A 23681-nucleotide genomic window follows, 5' to 3' on the forward strand; every position below is an offset into this window, starting at 1 on the left:
TCTTTTAAAACCAACAATTTTCTCCTGAAAAGTGTGCACATGTGCAAATTAGCATATAATTTCAGGAGCTCATCCAAGGACCCCAGATTCAGCTCATCCAAGGACCCCAGATTCAGATTTCTGCTGCAGGTTGGAGTTCTTTCTGTTTCATTTGAATCTAGATCCAGGAAAGTAGAAAGAGAAAACTTTCTTTTTTATTAGCCCTCCTCTCTCTCTCTCTCTCTCTGTCTCTCTCTCTCTCTCTCTTTCTTTCAGACGAGATCTCCTTATGTTGCCCAGGCTGGTCTCAAATGCCTGGCCTCAAGCAATTCCCTTCTTGGCCTCCCAAAGTGTTGGGATTACAGGTGTGAGCCACTATGCCCAGCCTGAACTTTCTTGAAAGAGGTTGCCATGATTATTTTCAATGACCTTGAAATGTATGTATCTCTCCTAAGCTAATTTTAAAGAAGTCGCAAACCACAGTCAGTTGACTCTAGTCAATCAGTTTCTATACTTTTTCATGTCTCACTATGCTTCTATACTATGTCTTAATCCTCATTTGACAGAGAGAAAAACTAAATCAGTTTTTTATTAATAACTTTAGTATGGAGTAATACATATTCACTTAACAAAAAACAAGAAAATACTGGTAAATCAAAAGAAAGTTCTGCCCCTCAGAGAAAATGACTAACATTTCCTCCGGTTTTTACAAACTTTTTTTTAACTTTTTTTTTTTTCTTTTTAGAGACAGGGCCTTGCTCTGTCACCTAAGCTGGAGTGCAGTGGCACAATCTTGGCTCACTGCAGCCTGGAACTCCTGGACTCAAGTAATCCTCCCACCTCAGCCTTTCGAGTACCTTGGACTACAGGCGTGCGCTGCCACGCCCAGCTATTTATTTTATTTTATTTTATTTTATTTTATTGTAGAGACAGGATCTTGCCATACTGCCCAGGCTGGTCTCGAACTTCTGATCTCAAGTGATTCTCCCTCTTGGCCTCCCAAAGTGCTGGGATTACAGACCTGAGCCACTACACCTGGCCCAAACTTTTAAAACAACGAAATACATACATATACTTGTACATATGCACTTCTAAAACAAAAACAAAAAGAGAGAAAGGGAGATAAAGGAAGGATGGAAAGAAAGAAGATGGAAGATGGAAACATGCACTACAGATGGCTTGTAACCTTTACTGACATAACATTATATTCTGAACTCTTTCCAAGATCATAGAGTCTTAGCTTGAACAAAAATTACAAGAATAAATGATGGCAGGCCCCATGTTTCCTAAACTAATTGGTCAGAAGAACAAAACTGCCTGTGTTTTCCTGTTGCACTGAGCTTGAATGAAGTTTGAATTTGACGTGGTTGGAAGGAGGAGCCGCTAGAGATTCTTAACCAACAGAATGACAGGACGGGACTTTAAGAAGAGTAGTGTTCAGCAAGTAGTGTGCAATACTGGGCCGTAATAACAAGACACAAGAGAGAGATGGGGAGGCTACTAACATTACCTAAGCCCGAGAAGATGGATATGGAGGACTATTAGTAGAAGAACCAGAATCCATGACCCTCCATTGTCTGCTGTCACCAATTCTCACTCACGCATTCAAACTCTGGTCTTCCTGTTTACTTAATTGTTCCACTTAGGCTGTGCCCCTTCGTCCTCTGTGCCTCTGCCAGGAATGGCCTTACCATCACATCGGTCTATTCATATTCTATACATCTTTTAAGTCCAGCTCACACCACCCTCTCTACAAATCTTTCCCTGATTGTTTATTTTAATCCACAGTAATCTATCCTCTTTGCTGAATTTGTAGAACTTCATTAGATCTCTTTTACTGATGCTTATATGTCCTTAAAATTATCTATAGTTCATTTTCATTTTGATAATCCACTCATTTGTCCCTTTTCCAGCAGGTTTCGGGAAAATGATCAGTTCTGGTAGAACTTTCGTTGATTCCAGATACAAAGAGCCACCTCGTGGCAGAAAGGAAAAATGCATGCTTTGTAAGCAGCAAACTCGGCCTTAACAACTACATCTGACTTTTATTTTTGTCTTTTTGTTTTTACAGGTCTTCTTTCTGATACAATTTGTGGAACAAAAAATACATTGTAAGAAAAAATCAGGGATTATTTGTGAAAATGGCTTTGTCTTGGTTTCTAATTATTCTACCCATCTACATTCTAGTAAGTTCCTCAATAGCTATGCAAATAACATTTACTGAGATTCTGTTACTATGTTCACAGTGCTGGGGCCTGGCATCGTGAGTTTAAGTTTTATAAGAGTCAGCTAATCTCGGAAGATAGCATTCTCAAAGTTATCTGTGGAAAACCAGTCTCTAAAGATGATCTGAGGGAAAAAAAAGAGTTTCTTAGGCCAGGCATAGTGATTCACTCCAGTAATCTCAGCACTCTAGAAGCCAAGGCAGGTGGATCAATTGAGCCCAGGAGTTCCAGACCAGCCTGGGCAACATGGCTAAATCTCATCTCTACCAAAAAAAACGAAACAAAACAACAAAACAAAAAGTAGCCATGGTGGTGCGCACCTGCAGTCGAGCTAATTGGGAGGCTGAGGTGGGAGGATTGCGTGAGACCACAAGTTCAAGACCAGCTGTCTACATAGCAAGATTCCATCTCTACCATAAATAAATAAATAAACTGAGTGTGGTGGCACACACCTGTAGTTTCAGCTACACAGGAGGTTGAAATGAGAGGATCACTTGAACCCAGGAATTTGAGGCTGCAGTGAGCCATGACTGGGCAACTGTACTTCAGCCTGGATGATAAGCGAGACTCTGTCTCCAAAACAACCACCACCACCACCACCACCACCACCACAATAAGAAAACCCCAGAAAAACCTTGGCCAAATTGGTTTGCAAAACCTTGAATATTGTGACTTTAGTATGATATTCTCATTGCACATAGTAAATTAGATGGTCTGAGAAGTCCTGAAATAAGGGACCTTGTTTAGTTTAACCCAATATCTGCCAAGCGTGCCTGACCACGAAACTCTTTCACATCTATTAACATTCTGTATAACTACCCTTTCAAGTGTTTCACACACTTAGAAAAGCACCTTGAAGTATTTTAACTCAGGGTTCTTTGGATAGAGCTGAGATTCCATCAAAAGATGATATAAAATGGGCCTAGCCCACATTCCAGTTTCTTTTTTTTTTTTTGAGACGGAGTCTCACTCTGTCGCCCAGGCTGGGATGCAGTGGCCACATCTCAGCTCACTGCAAGCTCCGCCTCCCGGGTTTACGCCATTCTCCTGCCTCAGCCTCCCTAGTAGCTGGGACTACAGGCGCCCGCCACCTCGCCTGGCTAGTTTTTTATATTTTTTAATAGAGACGGGGTTTCACCGTGTTAGCCAGGATGGTCTCGACCTCCTGACCTCGTGATCCGCCCGTCTCGGCCTCCCAAAGTGCTGGGATTACAGGCTTGAGCCACCGCACCCGGCCTCCAGTTTTTTTAAGTCCTTTGCTGAACCAAGTTGAGTATTAAGAGAATAAAACCCAAATCCTATCAATAATAGAAGTATAAGTGTAATTGTCAGGCATGATTCTAAGCATGTTGCATATTTAATCCTCGTAATAACTGCATCTACCTGATACTTAGCTATACCCCATTACTCCATTTTATAGATGAGGGAACTGAAGCACAAAGAGAATAAGCACAAAGAGAATAAGTAATTTGTCCAAGATCACAGATTAGCAAAGAGAAGAGCAGGCACTTGAAAGAAAATAGTCTGGGCCGGGTGCGGTGGCTCATGCCTGTAATCCCAGCACTTTGGGAGGCCGAGGAGAGAGGATCACGAGGTCAGGAGATCGAGACCATCCTGGCTAACACGGTGAAACCCCGTCTCTACTAAAAATACAAAAAAATTAGCCAGGCGCGGTGGCGGGCGCCTATAGTTCCAGCTACTCGGGAAGCTGAGGCAGGAGAATGGCCTGAACTCGGGAGGAGGAGCTTACAGTGAGCCAAGATTGCACCACTGCACTCCAGCCTGGGAGACAGAGTAAGACTCCGTCTCAAAAAGAAAAAAAGAAAAGGAAAGAAAAGAAAAGAGAATAGTCTGGCTCCCAATGGCTCCTAAGTCTATCTGCATATCCTGGAAGCTGTCCCTATGACAACAAGCCCCACAGCTCTGTCATAGATTGGACACTTGGCGCCTTCTCATATGCTACCCTTGGGGTTACTTTTCTTAAGTGCCCATTGAATAGAGCGGATCAGCCCACTACCTGCATGCAGACTGTCTGGATTGTCAATTTCAGGAACACTCTTATAGTCCAGATGGAGAAACAGAGGCACAGAAAAGACCAAAGTCAGCCCTGCCCTGCTCGGGGGCTCAATTCCACCCCACTGCTATATGGAGATACAGAGTATGAGCCTACGTTGAGAAGTGACTGATGGCCTGCCTGCCTGCTAACCATGGGATGGGGGCACTCATTTCTCTAGTCTGAGAGTGGGTGGTGGGGATGTGGGAAGAATGAGCTATTTTCTCAATAAAATATATCTCCCTAACACCAGAAAGAGAAGTGTCTGATAAAATCATGTGTTTCAAGGTGAGTAAGAAAAGTTTTTGTATTAAAGATGTTGCAATTTATTATATTTACCATAAGAAAAAAGTCATTCTCAAAATTCTGATACTAAGTGTGATGAGAAAGGCTACTTTTTGCAATTAAGCAGCTTACATGGTCAGCCAAGGGGAGAAAATAAATCAGATTACTCAGTAACAAAGTTTGTTCAAAGGTACAGTGTTATAATTGACTATCAAGTGCATATATCTAACTTTTTTTGAAAAGTAACCATTTATTAGAACCAATACAAGAGTATGAAAAGAGGGAAAAGAGGAGGGTAGAAGAGGAGGAGAGAATGAGGTCTTCATCAGATGTCAGTTATGGAAACACATAAATGCTTACTTTTAAACGTTTACATTTAAAAGGTGAACATATATATAGACCAATTTTACTTTTTAAAAAAAATCAAAAGCAGACGTGTTTGGCTGAAATAAAATCAAGAAACACAACCAAAACTCCCCCATAAAACTAAAAGTCCATAGAGAATTCAATTTCTCATTTCCATTCAGAAATCTAGCTACAACGTGATTTGTTTGCTACTCAGGATGGTACGGAGTGCTGAAAGAAACTACCAAATGCATATATCTGAAATTTTGGGGGAAAAAACCGCAAAAAACAAGAACCCCAGATCCTTTAATGACACAAATGATTTTTAAAATGCTTAAGTACAATTGCAGAGATTTCATTTTCTTTAAAAGACTTTAAGGGCACATGTTCTCAGGATCTCTTAAGGGCTGTGTCATCGAAATTTAAAAAAAAAAAGACCAAAAGATTGTGATTCTAGGTTGCATGTGGTGGCTCACACCTATAATCCCAGCAGTTTAGGAGGCTGAGGTGAATGGATCACCTGAGGTCAGGAGTTTGAGACCAGCCTGGCCGATATGGTGAAGCCACGTTTCTACTAAAATTAATTAGTCAGGCATGGTGGCAGCCGCCTATAATCCCAGCTACTCAGGAGGCTGAGGCAGGAGAATCACTTGAACTTGGGAGGCAGAGGTTGCAGCCAGCTGAGATCGTGCCACAGCAGTTCAGCCTGGGCAACAGAGCGAGACTCTGCCTCAAAAAAAAAAAAAAAAAAATCATCATTCAAAACAAAAACCTCAAAAAACATAGCCCACCCGCATTATGATTTTTCTGATGTGATCCTCAAGCAAAAGCAATCTTCAACATTGGAGCAAAAAAATAAGGACCTGGAAGGCTTTTGGGTCAGGATAGGCCTGGAAAGTTCTCCCACTTAGACCCAGGTGACCTCCTGACACAATCTTTGACTATTCTAAGCCTGAATTTCTTCAAGTATAAAATAGATACCCCAATATCTACTATAAAATGTGGAGAAAAATTCCTCAAAGTCTCTAAAATGGTCATCCCTTCTAGGGGGCAATAGGTTTATTGAAAGCAGTGGTTGCTGGCATGGGTAAGAGAAACAATGGGAACTCTCAGTTCCTTGTCAACTGCCTCCTGCCCTCCTCACTTTTTTCCTTTGTGCCTCTCCAGGACTAGGGTCACTGGAACCTCAAAACTGACTTTTAGTTCCAGTAGCTCCCTTGTTTAATGGAGGAAAAGATGCTTATCAGACTTTTTGGGAAAATATCAAAAATTGATTGGTTTTTCTTGCTCTAACTCCAGATTTCTCCATCTTGGCACTGTTGACATTCAACGCCAGATAATTATTTGTCGTAGGGGCTGTCCTGTGCGTCAGATGGCATTTGGCAGTATCCTTGGCCTCTACCCACTAGATGCCAGTGCGACAGCCAAAAAGAACTCTAAGCATTGCCAAATATCCCCCAAGGGACAAAATCACCCTAATTGAGAACCACTGCTCTAACTCAAAAGTTTTAAAGCCCTAATCTCAGTGACTGGGAGGTTGAGGCAGGAGGATCACTTGAAGCCAGTAGTTCAAGACCAGCCTGAGCACCAGCAAGATCCTATCTCTAAAAACAATTTAAATATTAACTGGACATGGTGGCATGTGCCTGTAGTCCCAGCTACTCAGGAGGCTGAGCTGAGAGGATTCCTTGAACCTAGGAGTTAGAGATTGCAGTGAACTATGATCATGCAGCCCGGGCAACAGAGTGAGACCACCATCTGTTTAAAAAAAAAAAAAAAAAAGTTTGTAAGCTCTTAGTCTGAAACCTACATGTTTTCTTCCTGACTGAAATTTGAAAAGAAAAGTGAATATAAAGTAGATAGTGCCCTTCAAACACTTTGTGGAGCAGCTCTCTTCCTCTTATACCATCCAACACTGTAACTGCTTGTGTGTTTTCAATGAGGTAGGTGGCCAAACCCAAAAGTTTTTAAATTTCCTCACCCTGCCAGTTATAGAATGGGTATTGCAAGGAAGAAGAGAGCTGGGCTTAGGTTGTCCAAGTAAATGCAATACCTTTATTTTCAGGAAAGGAAAACTGATTAAGAAAGTTATCTTGTGTACATAGCCAGCAGTGAGACTACAGAAAAATCTCATTTCTGTCCTATCTTCAAATGTTTAGAGGAAAGGAAAAGTACTTTATGTACTGGATAGACCTGTTGAAAAAGTTTTCAATATCTAATGTGAAAAATACCTAAGTAAATGAGGCAATAAAAGCATACATCTGAGGCCAGGGGCACTGGCTCACACCTGTAATCCCAGAACTTTGGGAGGCTGAGGTGGGCTGATCATTTGAGCTCAGGAATTCGAGACCAGCCTGGAAAACATGGTGAGACCCTGTCTTTACAAAAAATACAAAAATTAGCCAGGCATGATGGTGCACACCAGCAGTCCCAGCTACTGGGGAGGCTGGGAGCAAGGGGATGTGGTTAGAGGCTGCAGTGAGCCATGATTACACTCCAGCCTGGACAACAGAATGAAACCCCATCTCAAAAAAGAAAAAGTGTATGTCTGGGTTGCTGGGGCAGGAGGAGGAATAGATGGCACACAGGGGATTTTTAGGATGGCGAAACGATTCCGTATGGTACCATATTGGCAGATACATGGCCATTATGCATTTGTCAAAACTCACAGCACAATATAACGCAGAGTATGCCCTAATGTAAACTATGGACTTCAGTTAATAATGTATCGGCCCGTCAACTGTAATAATATACCACATCAATACAGATGTCACTGGGAGGGGAAACTGGAAAAGGGAAGGGGCGTACGGAACCCTGTACTTTCTGCTTGATTTTTTGTAAATATAGAACTGCTCAAAACAAGAAAGTGTATTGTATTTAAAAGTATGTATCTGGAAAAGTAGAGAGCAGAGAAAGAGGAAACATCTCTATAAATGTTTGGAATGTAACATACCCTTCTTGTGTTAAATAATGTGAAATCAAAATGAGAAGATTTTTTCGTCGTGCTTCTGTCCTCATCTCGCACTGTGAACAAAGAAGAAAATTTAGGTAGGATGACAACAAAAAATAACACTGCTCTTACAGCAATAAGCCCTGGAAGGTAAATGTCACCTGTCAAAACCAAGCAGCATGACTTAAAGGCTGGAAAGCAGTTTGAAGTCTCTAAGGACACATACAGTTGTTTTTCATCATTATTTTCTTCTTACAGCTGCCTTCTCAATTGTAAACTTAAGGGACAATGATTTGAATTAGGATTGCTCTTTACCACTTGGACTTCTTCCTGCCGAGCCAATCGGCCTTTTATTGCTTATAATCGTGAGGAAACAAATGCACATCTACTACTATTGGGACCAGGTTAAGGAAAGTGATTAGAAAAAGACAATCAGCTGCGAGCCAGAAATCATCTGTGACAACACAGGCACTTACCTGCTACTATATCTCTAGTTCACTCAGAGCCCCACCCAGTCCCTGCCAAATGCAGAGATGAGTTCCCACAAACCATTCAGGGGTGACTGCACAGGCAAGCATTTAGAATAGCCATTGAGAATAGCAGAGGCCATAAAAGGACAACTCCTGTATAATAAGGTCTTTGCTCAAACTAGATGAATCCATGCATTTATTCACAGTGTTAATGTGCTACATTTAGGAATCTGGTATCTCAAATTGCCCCGAAATGTATTCACAAAATAGTCATGTTCAGTAATACTTCCCTTATTTGAAAATAACTTATCTATCTTTATCTAAGGAGAATATAGGTAAGAACTAGACAAAAGCCATAAAAGGTCTTTGTGTGGCCTAAATTATATCATAAAATCTGTGGACACTTATATTCATGACACATACAAACAATTTTCAGTGGCTGGGTGCGGTGGCTCACACCTATAATCCCAGCAATCTGGGAGACCAAGGTGGACGGATCACTTGAGGTCAGGAATTTGAGACCAGCCTGGCCAACATGGTAAAACCCCATCTCTACAAAAAATATAAGAATTAGCCAGTGGTGGTGGCATGCACCTGTAATTCCAGCTGCTCAAGAGGCTGAGGCATGAGAATCTCTTGAACCTGGGAGGTGGAGGTTGCAGCAAGCCAAGATCTTGCCACTGCACTCTAGGCTGGGTGACAGAGTGAGATTCTGTCTCAAAAAAAAAAAAAAAAAAAACAGAAAAAAGAAAAACAAGCAAACCAAAAACCAAAAAACACTTTTCAGGCTTTCATGCAGAGCTTTCTAAAAATTAATGTTGTAATGAAATTAAAATATGTATATAATTACTTGAAAATCAAATAATTATTAAATTTTTTTCTAATATTGCTTTATTTATTGTGGTAAAATATATGTAATATAAAATTTACCATTTTAACCATTTTTTTATTTTTAAATTTTTTTTGGAGACAGGGTCTCACTCTGTGGCCCAGGCTGGAGTACAGTGGTGTGATCAGGGCTCATGGCAGCCCTGCACTCACCAGGCTCAGGTGATCCTTCTGCCTCAGCCTCCCAGTAGCTGGGACTACAGGTGCACACTACTACTTAAATAAAACTAATCTGGCCGATTTCTATATTTTTTGTCGAGATGGGAGTCTCACAATGTTGGTCAAGCTGTTCTCAAACTCCTGGCCTCAAGCAATCTTCCTACTTTGGCCTTTCAAAGTGCTGGGATTACAGGCATGAGCCACCACACCTGGCCCATTTTAAAATTTTTTTATTTTTTTTATTTTTTTATTTTTATTTTTATTTTTTTTGAGAAGGAGTCTTGTTCTTAACACCCGCGTTGGAATGCAGTGGTGTGATCTCTGATCACTGCAAACTCCACCTCCCAGATTCAAGTGATTCCTCCTGCCTCAGCCTCTTGAGTAGCTGGGATTATAGATGCCTGCCACCATGCCTGGCTAATTTTTGTACTTTATTAGTAGAGACAGGGTTTCGCCATGTTAGCCAGGCTGGTCTCGAACTCCTGACCTCAGGTGATCCACCCGCTGCAGCCTCCCAAAGTGCGGGAATTACAGGTGTGAACCACTGCACCTGGCCATCATTTTAACCATTTTTAAGTGTACATTTCAGTGTCATTAAATACATTCGCATTGCTGTACAACCATCACCACCATCCATCTCCAGAAATTTTTCATCTTCCCCAATTGAAACTTCGTTCCCATTAAAGAGTAACTCCACGTCTCCCCTGCCCCCAGCCCCTGGCAACCACCTCTCTACTTTTTTGTCTGTGGCCCAGGATAGCTTTGAATGTGGCCCAACACAAATTTGTAAATTTTCTTAAAACATTATGAGTTTTTTTTTTTTTTTTTTTTTTAAGCTCATCAGCTATCCGTTAGTGTTAGCGTAGTTTATGTGTGGCCCAAGGGAATTCTTCTTCCACTGTGGCCCAGGGAAAGCAAAAGTTTGGACACCCTTGCCCTAGAGGGAACAACCTTAATTATTTTAGCTGTTTCTTCTGATATGCACTTCCATGTTTCTAAATAATACATCAGTGTTTCATGATATGTGTGTTAGGCATTAACTATTCACTTCCTTTAAGATAGATGAGAACTAAGCTGTCTTACACCCTTTTCAAACTATCCTTCCCTACAGTTGGATCAGTATTTGCTGATTACATTATTAGGACCATGTAAAAGTTGTTCACAGTGGAGCCAAAAATACCATGGTTACTTTTCCATTTCTGTACATTTTTTTGAAATGAATAACCACCCCATTTTTATTAGATTACTTTCCAACATACCTATTATTAATAATTAAAATACTAACACATCTCATATCACTTTCCATGCCATCAAATACATAGATTTTGTGTCCTTTCTACTCACTCACCTCTTGCTTCCCTCTTGGAGCCTCTATCCTCCCATTCTGCTCTAGAGAATGACTCTTAGACCTGCAATAGATGCTTTTTCTGGGATTTCCCTTTGACATTTTCTTGCATTGGATCCCCTAGAAACTGAGTCTTTCTCTTCTGGTCCCTCTCTTGTTTTAATAGCACACATTCTCTTGAGTAAAGGTGTATGGGAGATAAATGGGAGAATTTGTATGCCTGAAAGTGTCTTTATTTTACTTCAAGTTTGACAGCCTGAAAAGGTATAACATTACCGCTATGATTCCTGATCCTTTGCATGTAATGTAATTTTTCTTCCCAGGAAACTTTTAGGATCTCATTTTTAAACCTAGGGTTCTAAAATTACACAATTTCTTTGGTGTGGATCATTTTCCATTCACTGCCTAGCCATTGTCAAGCTAGAAATCCTCATATTCTCATTTTTTGAAAACTTCTTTATTATTTCTTTGGTAAATTATTTCCCTGTGTTTTCTCTGGTTTAATTTTATGAATATCTATTAATTGGATAGGAGATATCCTGAATAGATTTTTAAAGATTTTTTTTCCCACAGTGTTCCATTCCTTTGTCTCTTTTGTTCTATATTCTGAGCAATTTCCTTGACCTTATTTTTTAGCAGAATTATTATTTAGCAGAATTTATTTATAATAACATTTTTAATTTCCAGGAGCTTCTTCTTATTCTCTGATTCTTTCTTTTTTCATAGCATCTTATTCTTGTTTTTTAGAGTATTCTCTTATCTTATGATTTAAAGTCATAATGAAGAAGTTCAGTTATGCTCAGTATTTGCAATGTAAGTAGGCAGGTAACCTATTTTATAAACATATCCATCCAAAAGAATTCAAATAGAAAGTTTTATTGCTTAAGATGATAATCCCTTATTCAGTGTGCTAGAAAACACAACAAATAAGGCAACCTGTGTTTCAAAATGTTTGTGAAGGGAGCATAGTAACTACCATTTGTTTGACTGATTTTGCTCTCTGCCATTCAAAAGCTAGTTGTTGCTTTGAATTTAATCTAAAATAAATAAAACTCAGGGCTCTCAGAATTTCAAAAGAAAAAGAGATTTAAAAATATAATCCTTGAACCTATAAAATAGATGACATAAAATGTAGTGATTCAGAATGAGATAAATAGTTGCAAAGGATGTATCTGATAAAGGACTGGTATCCAAAATACACAAACACAGAAAAACCCTCTTAAAACTCAACACTAAAAAAAAAAATCCACTTAAAAACAGGCAAAACAATGAACTGACACTTCACAGAAGAAGATATAGAGATGGTAACCAAGCATATGAAAAGATAACATTATGTCATCAAGGAATGGAAAGTTAAAACAACAGTGAAATACCACTACACACTTACTGGGATGGTGAAAATCCAAAATACCAAATGCTGGCAAGGATGTAGAGCAACAGAAACTCATTGATTGCTGGTGGGATGCAAAATAGTACAAACACTTTGAAAGACACTTTGGCAGGTTTTTTTAAAGTAAAGACTAACCATACTCTTAGCAATTACTCTGACCCAACAATTGCACTCCTTGGTATTTACCCAAATGAGTTGAAAACTTATGCTCACAGAGAAACTGGCACAGGGATGTTTATAGCAACTTTATTCATAATTGCCAAAACTTAGAAGCAACCAAGATGTTGTTCAGTAGGTGAATGGATAGATAAATTGTGGTATACTCAGACAATGGAATATTATTCAGAGCTAAAAGAAATGAGCTATCAAACCATGAAAGAACATGAAGGAAATTTACATGCATATCACTAAGTGGAAGAAGCCAATTGAAAAGCCTATATATTGTATGATTCCAAATATATAACATGCTGGAAAAGGCAAAACTATAGAGACAGTAAAAGGATAAGTGATTGCTAGGGGTTGTGGGGAGGAAGGGATGAATAGGTAGAGTACAAGATTTCTAGGGCAGCGAAACCATTCTATATGATACACTGTAGTGACAGATATGCACCATTATACATTTGTCCAAACCCACAGAATATACAACAGCAAGCATGAACCCTCATGTAAAATGGACTTTGGTTGATAATGATGCCAGTGTAGATCCATCGATTTAACAACATATAACTGTATTTTGGAATGTTGACAGTGGGGGAAGGTGAGCATGTGGAGAGGGGAGGTACGTGGGAATTCTCTATACTTTGTTCAATTTGGTTGTGAATCTAAAACTATGCTAAAAAATAAATTCTATTTTTTAAAAAACAGTGACTAATTTTTAAACATACATGTCAGTACTACCATATTTAAATGGATGTTTATGGTTTCAAATTAGTTCCTTGGCAGATCGGATTCTTATTCCATTGCCCAAAAAATTTCTGAAACTCTTATTATAAAATTGTATTCATTATAGATTAATGACCACAGTCTTCCCCCAAGCTGCATTTACAAAAATAATCATGGTAGAAAACTGGTCCAATGTGTAAAACCATGAGAAAAAAAAACACATTTTGGTCACATTCTTTCTTAAAGTTTAATTTTATTTGTTTAGAGATAGGGATCTCACCATGTTACCAGGCTGGCCTTGAACTCCTGGGCTGAAGTGATCCTCCTACCTCAGCCTCCCAAGTAGTTGGGACTACAAGTGTGCACCATTCCACCCAGCCTATATTTTTTTAAGTCTTCTTACAAAGTGGTACTCTCATGTGATTTGATAACTTGTTTTTTAAAATAATATTTTATAAATATTTTTCCAAGGCATTAAATGTTTTTATAATACTCGATTTTTAATGTATGCAGAGAATGTACCATAACTTAATCAATCTTCTATTGTTATGTAAGTGTATGTCTCTTCCAATTTACAAATACTATTAGGAGATTTGGCTATTTCTAAAATCCAAATTAATCCTCAATGACAGATCTGATAACATTAAGGAGAGCTTTAAAAGCATACAACAGTCTGCTCTGAAACAATGTCACTGGGAACATTTCTATCTCTGTCCTTGAAGACAGCGGTGATGGGGGGAATGGTTAACAAACCCAAAAACAAATTACCAAGAGAGAAAGAATCAAGAAGGCAATTACAGTAGTCTTCTTTGCTATATTTTCTGTTATTGTGAGATATATATATATGATTTATATGAGTGTATAACACATCCATTCATTTTTAATAAACAAACACCACCCAGATTATGACCCAGAGCACCTTTAATATCTTAGAAGCCCCCTTGGGTGTTCCCTGCAGATGGTTCCCCTCCCTCCCCCCTGAGATAATGACCAGCCTGAATTTTGTGCTTATCAGTCACTTTTTCTTTCTGATTTTTACCAACTATGTCTGTATTCTTCAAAAATACATTTGTTCACTTTTCTCATTTTTGAACTTTATATGAATGAAATACACATCTATTTTTGGTGACTACTTTTGTCCAACACTATGTAATTTTCCCCATATCAAAGTAGAGAGTTAGAAATTTTCCAGCTATTCCATGAAATTTTCATGTAAATTATCTGCTTCTATGGTTTTCTGGTCTATCTGGGCACAATTTCAAAGTGCCTTACAGGTTTCTTCTCTAATGTCTCTTAAAGTAACTTCTTTTTCCCAGAAAACAGAAATAGCATTAAATACTTCCAGTTGCCCACAGCACCTGGCATGGTGACAAATGCCAAGTAGAGACTATTTCTGTATTTATTTTTCCCATTAAATGTTGATTTAATTTTCTTCTTATTCTATTTTCTTCCCTCCCCCTCAGCTTTATTAAGGTGTAATTGAATAATAAAAATTGTTTATATTTATTCACATACGATTTTGTGGTAAGAAGATTGATATTTCTTGATAGGTTTACTAGATCACTTTTTTTCGAACTATAGGTCATAAAGTCAACTTAATCGGTTATAAGAAGCATAGTTGAATAAAATAGAATTATTGCAGAATGCATAACAGGTAAGAAGGCTTAGTATTGTGTCAGGAAACTTTTGTTGCATTTGTGTGTAGGTATATGTGAGGGAGATAATTTTGAATTTCAGTCTAAGATGTCTTACAGTTGGTCACAGTAAAAAAAAGTTTGAAAGCCACTATACAAAATGATAGTATTTTGATATTAAAGATATCTGACATTTGTAGTTTCCACTCATCTTTCTGAAGATGTTGACATGACAGCTCTTGGTGAAGACTGAATCCTTTCTAATTTGCCAAAATTAACATTGGCCATCACAGTTTTTCCCTCCTTTTTTTTTTGTAATTAACTTTGCCTCACCTACAGTGCCATCTAGTGTATTAGGAGGAGGAGCTCTTCATGAAATTGAGGTCATTCCGAGGTGACCATTGTTTGCATAATAAAAATGATAATCATCATAGAATTCAGTCCATATCAAGTTTGCAAAATAAAATTATAACTGCATATTCAATAGGCAGAAATAGGATAGATGGGATATGTTTGTAAATTTATATAGTCTCAAACCTATGTTTGGAGTTTTGGTCCAGAATTTTAAGTCTAAAAGGTACCTGGAAATTACTGAATCTCAGGGGGCCCTGGAGATCATCTGAATCTCAGGAACCTGAGATCTGTAAGAATTAAGTATTTGCTGAAAAGCCCAAATAGTTGAAAGCAGAATCTTGGCTTCTGGGTCAATGCTCTTCCCTTCATCAACTCCTCCTCATCATTCTCCCACCCATTTATATTCATTCCAGACCAGAGATAATCCACTACTTTAATATTATTTCATAAGATTCATACCCTGCACAACCACTATTTTAATTTACCAAAACCTGAGTGCCAAACTTGCCAGAAACAAACAACTATGGCTACCAGCCATTCTTTCCTAGTTGACCTAACTCAGTAACAAATGAATGATGTCTTTTACAATTTCTCAAGCTTAATTTCCCACAATATTAGTGACCATTTCAAAGCTGTTACTGGCTAGACCTCCTTCAAAAGGTTAGTCACCCTGCTGCACCAGGAGTAATATGTCTTACAAGAGATTATGTCTTTTAATTGCTGAATAGTTGCAATAAAGCTAAATAAAGCTAATCTATTTTATATGCATGTAAAAGTCTTTGAGAATGCAAAGGTGGAAATTGGCTTAAAGAGCCATGAAAGTAATCTACATTTTCCTAGAGACCATATTGGACACTGACTGGTCCCATTTCTAACAAGATCCATATCCCTCCATATTAGAGATTCTAATGCAGTGTCCTGTACATCACACGAAATAAAGCCTGGGAAGTGCTTTGAAAACTGTGGGGGTGCTATGTCAATATTAGGGATAGTAATTGCTGGGGCCCAACAGCTGTTAGTTGCTTTGCTCATGCATTTCAGAGTCTCTCTATCCTTCACTCTAGAAGCATTTGCTTCTTCCTAATTGAAACATGTACTTGTGCAAATATTTTCTATGACTAGGTCACTGAGAAAAAGTAGCTAGTGTTCTCTGTGTGCTCCTCAGTACTGGATCCACTGCACTGGGTTTGGCTGAATTTCTTAAAGATGAGGAGGGTCAATTACACTATACTGTAGAAATACTCCATGTGTGCACAGACACGCATATACCCAGAGGAAGGCCCTCATTAGTGGGATGAAAAACTCATTAGGGAAAACTCAGTAGATTTATTAGAGGAACAGAAAAAAAGATCCCGGAAGAGACGTTTAAAAGTGGGGAGGAGAGGACTGGGAGGATGGGAGAACTGCAGGGGGCCGGGAGGGGAGGGGATGGCAGGTAAAGGGTACAGAATTTCTCTTTGGGCTAATGAAAAGGTTCTAAAATTGATCAAGGCAATGGAAGTATGTCTCTGTGAATATCCTGAAAGCCATGGAATTGTACATTTTAAATGGTGAGTTGTACGGTATATGAATAAAGATGCTTTAAAATGCGAAAGGTGGGAGAGGGGCAGATAAAAGAAGTCTTAAATAAATGTAAATAATCTACATAAAATTGTGCCTTGATATATAAAATAAATAGTCTAACTGAAAATATAAATCTTTCTATGCAATATTTTGAAGTTATTCAAGATGGAAATGATGGGGTAAAAGAACTGGTTATCACACATAGCACTGTGAGGGCCTGCTTTGCCAGCCCCCAGACAGAGCCTGTTTCTGCTTTGGAGAGTAGCAATGACACCTTATTACTACCCAACCTTGCTGCACCAGTGTGACTACAGAAGTAGACTTACTGAACAGAAGAGTAACACAGGCATTTCTGTGTTCAGAATCTTCACATGTTCATTTACAGCAGACATTTCTCTTTACTGTTTTTCTTTTGGGTTTTATAATACTTTGCAATGCATATAAAAGTTGAAGAAACCACCTTAAGTATTGTCCATACTTCTTCAGTTTATTGGTACAAAAATAAGCTTCTTTCAATAAGAATCTCAAATTTTTTAAAGTGCAGCTATTTTTTACATTTTTACGTCCAGATTTGGTAAGGTATTGAAAGAATATTGTATTTCAGATACAATTGGTGGGAATGTAACTTGGTACAACCCGTTTGCAGAGCAAACTGACAAAATCTATCAAAAAGAAAAATGCACATACCTGTTGGCCCAGTGATATCACTCAGCAGTTTATACTCTAGAGGATCAATTACACTGTATTATAGAAATACTCCATGTGTGCACATACATGCACATACACAGACACAGAAAAATACAGTTTATTTTCTACTACCCATGGATAGTATAGTGAGTTTCATAGCAACCCTAATAAAAGCAAGTTGGAACATTTGTCAGAATTATTTCCTTCAAACTCCTTTTTAGAATCCCTGGAGAATCATTTAAACAGTAATCCACTGACCTAATTAACACAGGTGATCAGGATAAATAAGAAAGCAAAAGCTCTAATTCTTGAGACAGAAGTCTAATTCTTAATCCTAAACAAATCTGAGCAATGTTGATCATACTTTTGAAAGAATAGCCTATCAGAGAGGCTTGCTTAGGGTTTTGATTACATTTCTGCAAAATGGTAGCTACTTCAACTCCAATCAAAATAATTTCCACTTTTTTTTTTTATTAGAATCTCAGTTTGCAAAACAGTCTATCTCTATAATGGGGATTGACTTGAGTCCTTTAGAACTCTGTCTGGTAATGAGGCTGCATCAAAAATGGCTTCCCATGGTCGGGCACCATGACTCACTCCTGTAATCCCAGCAATTTGGGAGGCCAAGGTGGGAGGATCACTTGAGCCCAGGAGGAGAGCAGCCTGGGCAACACAGGGAGACTCCCATCTCCAATTAAAAAAAAAAAAAAAAAAAAGGCTTTCCTACTATGTGGACTGTGAAGCAGCTTTTACTTGTGGTGACCAGGTCTTAAAATAATAATATGATTTTTATTTTGAGATAAGATTGATAAAAATTCAGAATTCAGTACGAGTAAAATAGGGAAAGAGAGTTTTAAAAACACTATTCAAAATGTAGTGTTAAATATTTAAGATGAGCTTCTGTTACTGAAAACACAGAATGCAGTCTTACAAATTTCTTAATTAAAGGTATAAAGTTGGCCAGATCTACATCTTTCTGCCCAGGCCATTCAAATTAACATAGAAAATTATCTTCTGAATTAAAAAAAACTAAGAATGAGCCACTCCCCCCAAAAAAGTTCTATTTAAACTGTAAGAGATGGTGTGCCCCTGAAATGGACACAAGTACATGCCCATTAATTTCTGTGTACAAAGAAAGGAGGCCCAGAAGTGAACCTCTAATCTAGGTGTCTCATTTGTATGTTTCAATAATCTGGCGGTTTTCTTCTTCTTTCATTTCCTTTGTGGGCTATTGTGCCACAAATATACCTCCATTATCAAATTCAAAATTGAATCCTATGATACCATAGCCTGAGGAAAAGGAAGCATTGAATATCATTCCCAGTTTTAGACTGAGAAGATATTTAGGAAATGTTACTGTATATACACCACATGCAACATTAGTGCTTTTAATTTCCTTTTTACGGGTGCTATGGAGATTAATTTGCATGAGCTCATTTCAATTTCAGTAATAAGATCCAAATTTTGCATTAAGCTTTCCATCTCAAAAACAAACAGTTAAAAAGGACACATCTCTTATTCTCTTATTTTAAATGTTTTTTCTATACTTCTCTTTTACAGTCTCTGCATCTAATATTCACCTAAAAGCTTGACTATGTATACCTGTAGGTTCTAATTTGTTTTTTGTTTGTTTCCTGATTATCTCCTGGCTCTGCCAGGAAACTTCCTAAATTTCAAATGCTGTACAACCCAACAAAATACTAGAAATCTCAAAAGAAGTGTCTACAGATCCAGAAAAGACATTTGCTGAATTTCATACAATGTCAGAATTGGTCAACTATGCTCAGAAACATAGGACCAAGTGTTCCCTAATTTGAGAGGACAAATAAGTAACAACAGAAGAGAAAAAAACATAGATACTATATTTCAAATGATCCTGTTTTAATAATTGTCACTGAAAAACGAAAGTCCGATCCAGATACCAAATCTGTTTCAACAATAATAGCTAGAGACAAGAGTAAAAATTTCTTTAAAGTTTTAAAACAGGTGGAAGAAGATCCAGAAATATTTATTCCAAGATTTGTAAGAGGGGATAAAACATGGCTACACTGGATGATCCTGAAGAAAGAGCACAAAACAATGGCTGCCAAAAGGTGGCAGCACTTCAGTCAAAGACAGAGAGGACCAGTCAAGGGAAGAGGTCATGGTAACAGTTTTGGGGAATGCTCAAAAGATACGACTAAATGACTTTTTGAAGGGCCAAACCATCATTAAATGGGCTTACTAACAGAGTTTTTGAGAAAATTAGCTAAAGCATGAGCAGAAAAACCATTATCAGAGAGTTCTACCTAATCATGAAAAAGTTCTTGCTGTTGCATTTCACTGAACAAAGGGCAGTTTGGCAAAAGTTTCAATGGGAAATCATGAGGCGTCCACCTTACAGTCATGATGTGGAACCTGCTGAATTCTATTTCTTTCCTAGTATTAAAAATTCTGCAAACGGCACCCAGTTTTCTTCAGTTAATAATGGAAAAAAAGATTTCATGGAAATTGTTAAGTTCCCAGAACCATCAGGGCTTGAGGTACAAGGTGAGGGCAAGACAGTGCTTGAAAACTGTCTTGAAATTGATGGAGCAGATGTTAAGAAATAAAATCAAACGGTTTTATTTTGGTCTTTTAATCCCAGTTTTGACACATGTTTGAAAGTCCCCTCACAAAACATCAGTCCTAGGTAAAGAGTTGTTATCCTGTATTGGTTCTTCTTTCTGTGATTTTATCTTGCTGTGTTATTTTCTGTTTTACTCCCAAGAAGACTCAGTCTGCGTTTTTTTGAATCCACAGATACGGAAACTGATATAATGGAAGGCCAACGGTAGAACTCAGTGGGGTGTGTCGAGGCTGAAATTCACCTAATCAACCTCTGGGGCACAGCAGTCCACCTGGCGTGGACCGTCCCGATTGTCTGCATTGTGCTGACGGCATGAGTACGTATTGGGGCGGGGCAGCCCAGGAGCTAAGAGGGTCAGGGCTAGAGCCGTGAGTGTGGGCCTGCCGTGGGCCATATAAGGCCCAGCTCTGGCACCAGAGCTGCATTCCGTGTAGGAGAGCAAACCGCAGAGGTCACTCCAGGCTATGGCTCCACATCCCGAGGACTAGAAGCAGGCTTGCTCAGCGGTCTGCAAGGACCGGCGTTCCAGACCAAGTGGCCCGCTGCACTGAGGACTGAGCTTGCTCCAGGCTGTGGTGACTCCACGCCTTGAGGCCTACGGTCTGCAAGGACCAGCGCCCCAGAACCAGTGGTCCGCTGCTTCGAGGACCGAGCTCGCTCCAGGCTGTGACTCCACATCCCGAGGTCGCTGCCTGGCTTCGTGTCCCGCCGCCCCGAGGAAAGAGCCGAGACCTCCAGGACAGTGACGCCTGCACAGCTCTGGTGAGATGGCAGCAGGATCCATTACGCTGCACGCAGTGGAGAAGCTGCAGGTGTATCTGACCACTAAGACGGACCCGAAAAAGCTAGAGAAATATTTGCAGAAACTCTCCGCCTTGCCCATGACGGCAGACATCCTGGCAGAGACTGGAATCAGAAAGACGGTGAAGCGCCTGCGGAAGCACCAGCACGTGGGCGACTTTGCCAGAGACTTAGCGGCCCGGTGGAAGAAGCTGGTGCTTGTGGACCCAAACACCCGGCCGGATGCACAGGACCCCGAGGAGAGCGCTTCCCGAAAGCGCTATGGGGAGGCTCTTCAGGACCAGGAAAAGGCCTGGGGCTTCCCAGAGAAGGAGAGGGTCCCCAGGAGCCCACCTGACAGTCCTGAGCACAGACGGACAGCACACAGAACACCTCCGGGGCTCCAGAGACCTCACCGAAGGTCTCCCAGTCGCAAGCACAGAGCCCAGAGAAAGCGTCCCAGAAGGGCCCCAGCTGATTCAGGCCCCCATCGGGCCCCTCCATTGCACACCGCTCCCCTCCCGACGTCCGAGGGCCCTGAGCCCGCTGTGCCCGGGAAGCAACCCGGAAGAGGCCACGCTCACGCCGCTCAGGGCGGGCCTCTGCTGGGTCAGGGCTGCCAGGGCCAACCCCAGGGGGAAGTGCTTGTAAGCCACAGCAAGGGACACAAATCGTCCCACCAGGAAAAATGCCCCTTGTGTGCCCAGGGCGATTGGCACTCCCCTACTTTGATCAGGGAGAAATCATCCTGGGCCCGCTTAAGAGAGGAAACCCCAAGGATGCCCTCCCGGGAAAGTGCCAGGGACAGGCCGTCCTCAGGTGACGCCAAGAATGACAAGGAAGGGGGACGAGCTGGCGGCAGCCAGCCTGTCCCCGCCTTGGTGGTGGCTCCAGACGGTCACCCAAATAGGCCTCATCACAGACACTTGAACAAGAAGATGCCCAGTCTAGATGGCCCGTACCCAGGAAATGGGACACACCACCTGTCCTCTGAGGAGAAAGAGCAGCTTTCCAACGACCAAAAGACTCAAGAGGGGAAGCCACCAACGGCTCATGTGGGCAGAATGTCCATGAGCTCCCTCTCTGAGGTGGAGGAGGTAGATATGGCTGAGGAATTCGAGCAGCCCACTCTGTCATTTGAAAAATACCACACTTACGACCAGTTGCCGAAGCAAAGGAAAAAGACTGGGAAATCTTCCACCACTGCACTTGGAGATAAACAAAGGAAAGCAAATGATTCCAAGGGCACTCGTGTGTCCTGGGATTCAGCTAAGAAATTGCCTCCTTTCAAGGAAAGCCAGTCAGAGAGGCTGCAGGCAGCCGGTGCTGATTCTGCAGGGCTGAAAACGGTGCCCAGCCATGCCTTCTCAGAGCTCTGGGACCCCTCAGAGGCCTGGATGCAGGCCAACTACCATTCGCTATTGGATTCTGACTCCATGACCTCCCAGGCAAAGCCAGAAGCACTCACTGCACCAACCTTCCAGGAGGAAACTGCTTTCACTGGAGGCAGAGTGAATGCTAAGATGCAGGTGTACTCGGGCTCCAGGCCTGCCTGTCAACCCCAGGTGCTGACACTGCGCCAGCAGTGCATCCGGGTCCTTAGAAACAATCCCGACACCCTCAGCGATGTGGAAGGGATCCCCTACTCGTATCTTGAACCCGTTCTGGAAGGGTGGACACCTGATCAGCTGTATCGCAGAGAGAAATACAATCACGCACTCGCTGGGGACACAGATGAATTATGGAGGATTCATTGTCTCCAGGACTTCCAGGAAGGAAAGCCACAGGAGCAAGAGTCTTGGCGGGAGCTGTGCCTGCGGCTTCAGGACACCCGAGAGCAGCGACTAAGAGTACTGACAGCAAATATCCAATCTGCACGTGAAAACAACCCCAACAGCGGAGAGGCAAAGATGATCTATTTCAACTCTGTGGCCAAGACGCCTTATGATGCTTCAAGGAGGCAAGATAAGTCTGCAGGAGCTGCTGAACCTGAAAATGGAGAGCTCAAGCTAGCCCCAAAGCCTGCGGTAAGCAGCCACGTTCCCTCCAGCAGGGGCAGTGACAGTGGTGGCAGAGACAGCAGCAGCAGCAATGTCCTTCACCAGCTCCCTGAGAAGAGGGCCAACCCCTGCCTAAGCAGCAGCAATGAGCGCGCGACGCCCGCGGCCAAAACCCGGAAACAGGCTGCCAAGAAAGTGGCCCCGCTGATGGCCAAGGCAATTCGAGACTACAAGAAAAGATTCTCCCGACGATGAACTCAGGACTTGCCTTGCAGGTAAAATCTGGAGGGAGGAGGACCAATGCAAAGTCAATGCGGGTTGGGGAATGAAACTTCCAATGGACACCAGAACCTTTAGCTTGGTGCAAAGTTGAGCCTTTGAATTCTGTAGGTGTCACGTGCTGGCCCTGTGATTTTACCTCCCACACCCAACCACTACCTCCCAGCCTGGAGGACACCTCAGAATTCAGAAGATATAAACACATTCGGAACAATTATCTTTTGGTTGTTCACTGATCGTTTTTTAAATAACACCCTAGTTGTAATCATAAATAAGGAACAAGATGTGAGATTCCCTTTTTCCTTTCTTTTTTTGGAAATCATCAAGTAGATAAGAACTTATTAGACAAAAATTCACAAGCCATTAGGTGACATTGATAACTCCAAATACATAAACTCTTTATTGTTGTTGTTGTTGTTGTTTTAATAAAACGCTGGGCATGATCCTGTATTCATGACCCATCCTCCTTTGGGAGGCCAAAGAAAGCAAATCGCTTGAGCCTAGTAGGTGAAGACCAGCCTGGGCAAAACAGGGAAACCCCACCTCTGAAAAACATATCAAAATTAGCCTGGCATTGTGGCACAACCCTGTGGTCCCAGCTTCTTAAAGGGCTGAGGTGGCAGGATCGCCTGAGCTGGGCAAGCAGAGGTTGCAGTGACCTTTCATCATTCCACTGCACTCCAGACTGGGAGACCGAACCAGAGCATGGCTCAAATAAAACTGCTATTACTTAGAAAAAGGAACTATCAGATTTCATAAATGAATGGTAATCACTGGTAAATTTGTCAAGCGAAAATAGTTTCCT

At 40.8% G+C, this 23681-nt stretch overlaps 2 protein-coding genes across 4 annotated transcripts in view; one reads left to right on the forward strand and one right to left on the reverse strand.

Moving 5' to 3' along the window:
• KATNAL2 (katanin catalytic subunit A1 like 2) overlaps nt 1–7905 on the reverse strand; it is a 59170-nt gene extending 51265 nt beyond the window's left edge. For both annotated transcript variants that reach the window (XM_025365182.1, XM_025365181.1), the window contains exon 1: nt 7841–7905. In XM_025365182.1, coding sequence (XP_025220967.1) covers nt 7841–7905 — 65 coding nt within the window. The remainder of the gene's footprint in view (nt 1–7840) is intronic.
• A 12614-nt stretch (nt 7906–20519) lies between these two features.
• Nucleotides 20520–23319, forward strand: ELOA2 (elongin A2). Of its 2 annotated transcripts, XM_025365529.1 has the most exons (3): nt 20585–21270; nt 21400–21416; nt 21867–23319. In XM_025365529.1, the coding sequence occupies exons 1-3, from the start codon at nt 20585–20587 to the stop codon at nt 22850–22852; spliced, it is 1689 nt and encodes a 562-aa protein (XP_025221314.1). In that variant the 3' UTR covers nt 22853–23319. The 2 variants fall into 2 exon arrangements, with proteins under 2 accessions (XP_025221313.1, XP_025221314.1); XM_025365528.1 differs by having other exon boundaries at nt 20520–23155.
• Nucleotides 23320–23681: the final 362 nt, after the last annotated feature.

This window comes from Theropithecus gelada, chromosome 18, assembly GCF_003255815.1.
Source record: "Theropithecus gelada isolate Dixy chromosome 18, Tgel_1.0, whole genome shotgun sequence".
Lineage (NCBI taxonomy): Eukaryota > Metazoa > Chordata > Mammalia > Primates > Cercopithecidae > Theropithecus > Theropithecus gelada.

Excerpts from the sequence above, each read along its gene's own strand:
- ELOA2 (XM_025365528.1), top strand. The coding sequence starts at position 20,585 with ATGGCAGCAGGATCCATTACGCTGCACGCAGTGGAGAAGCTGCAGGTG.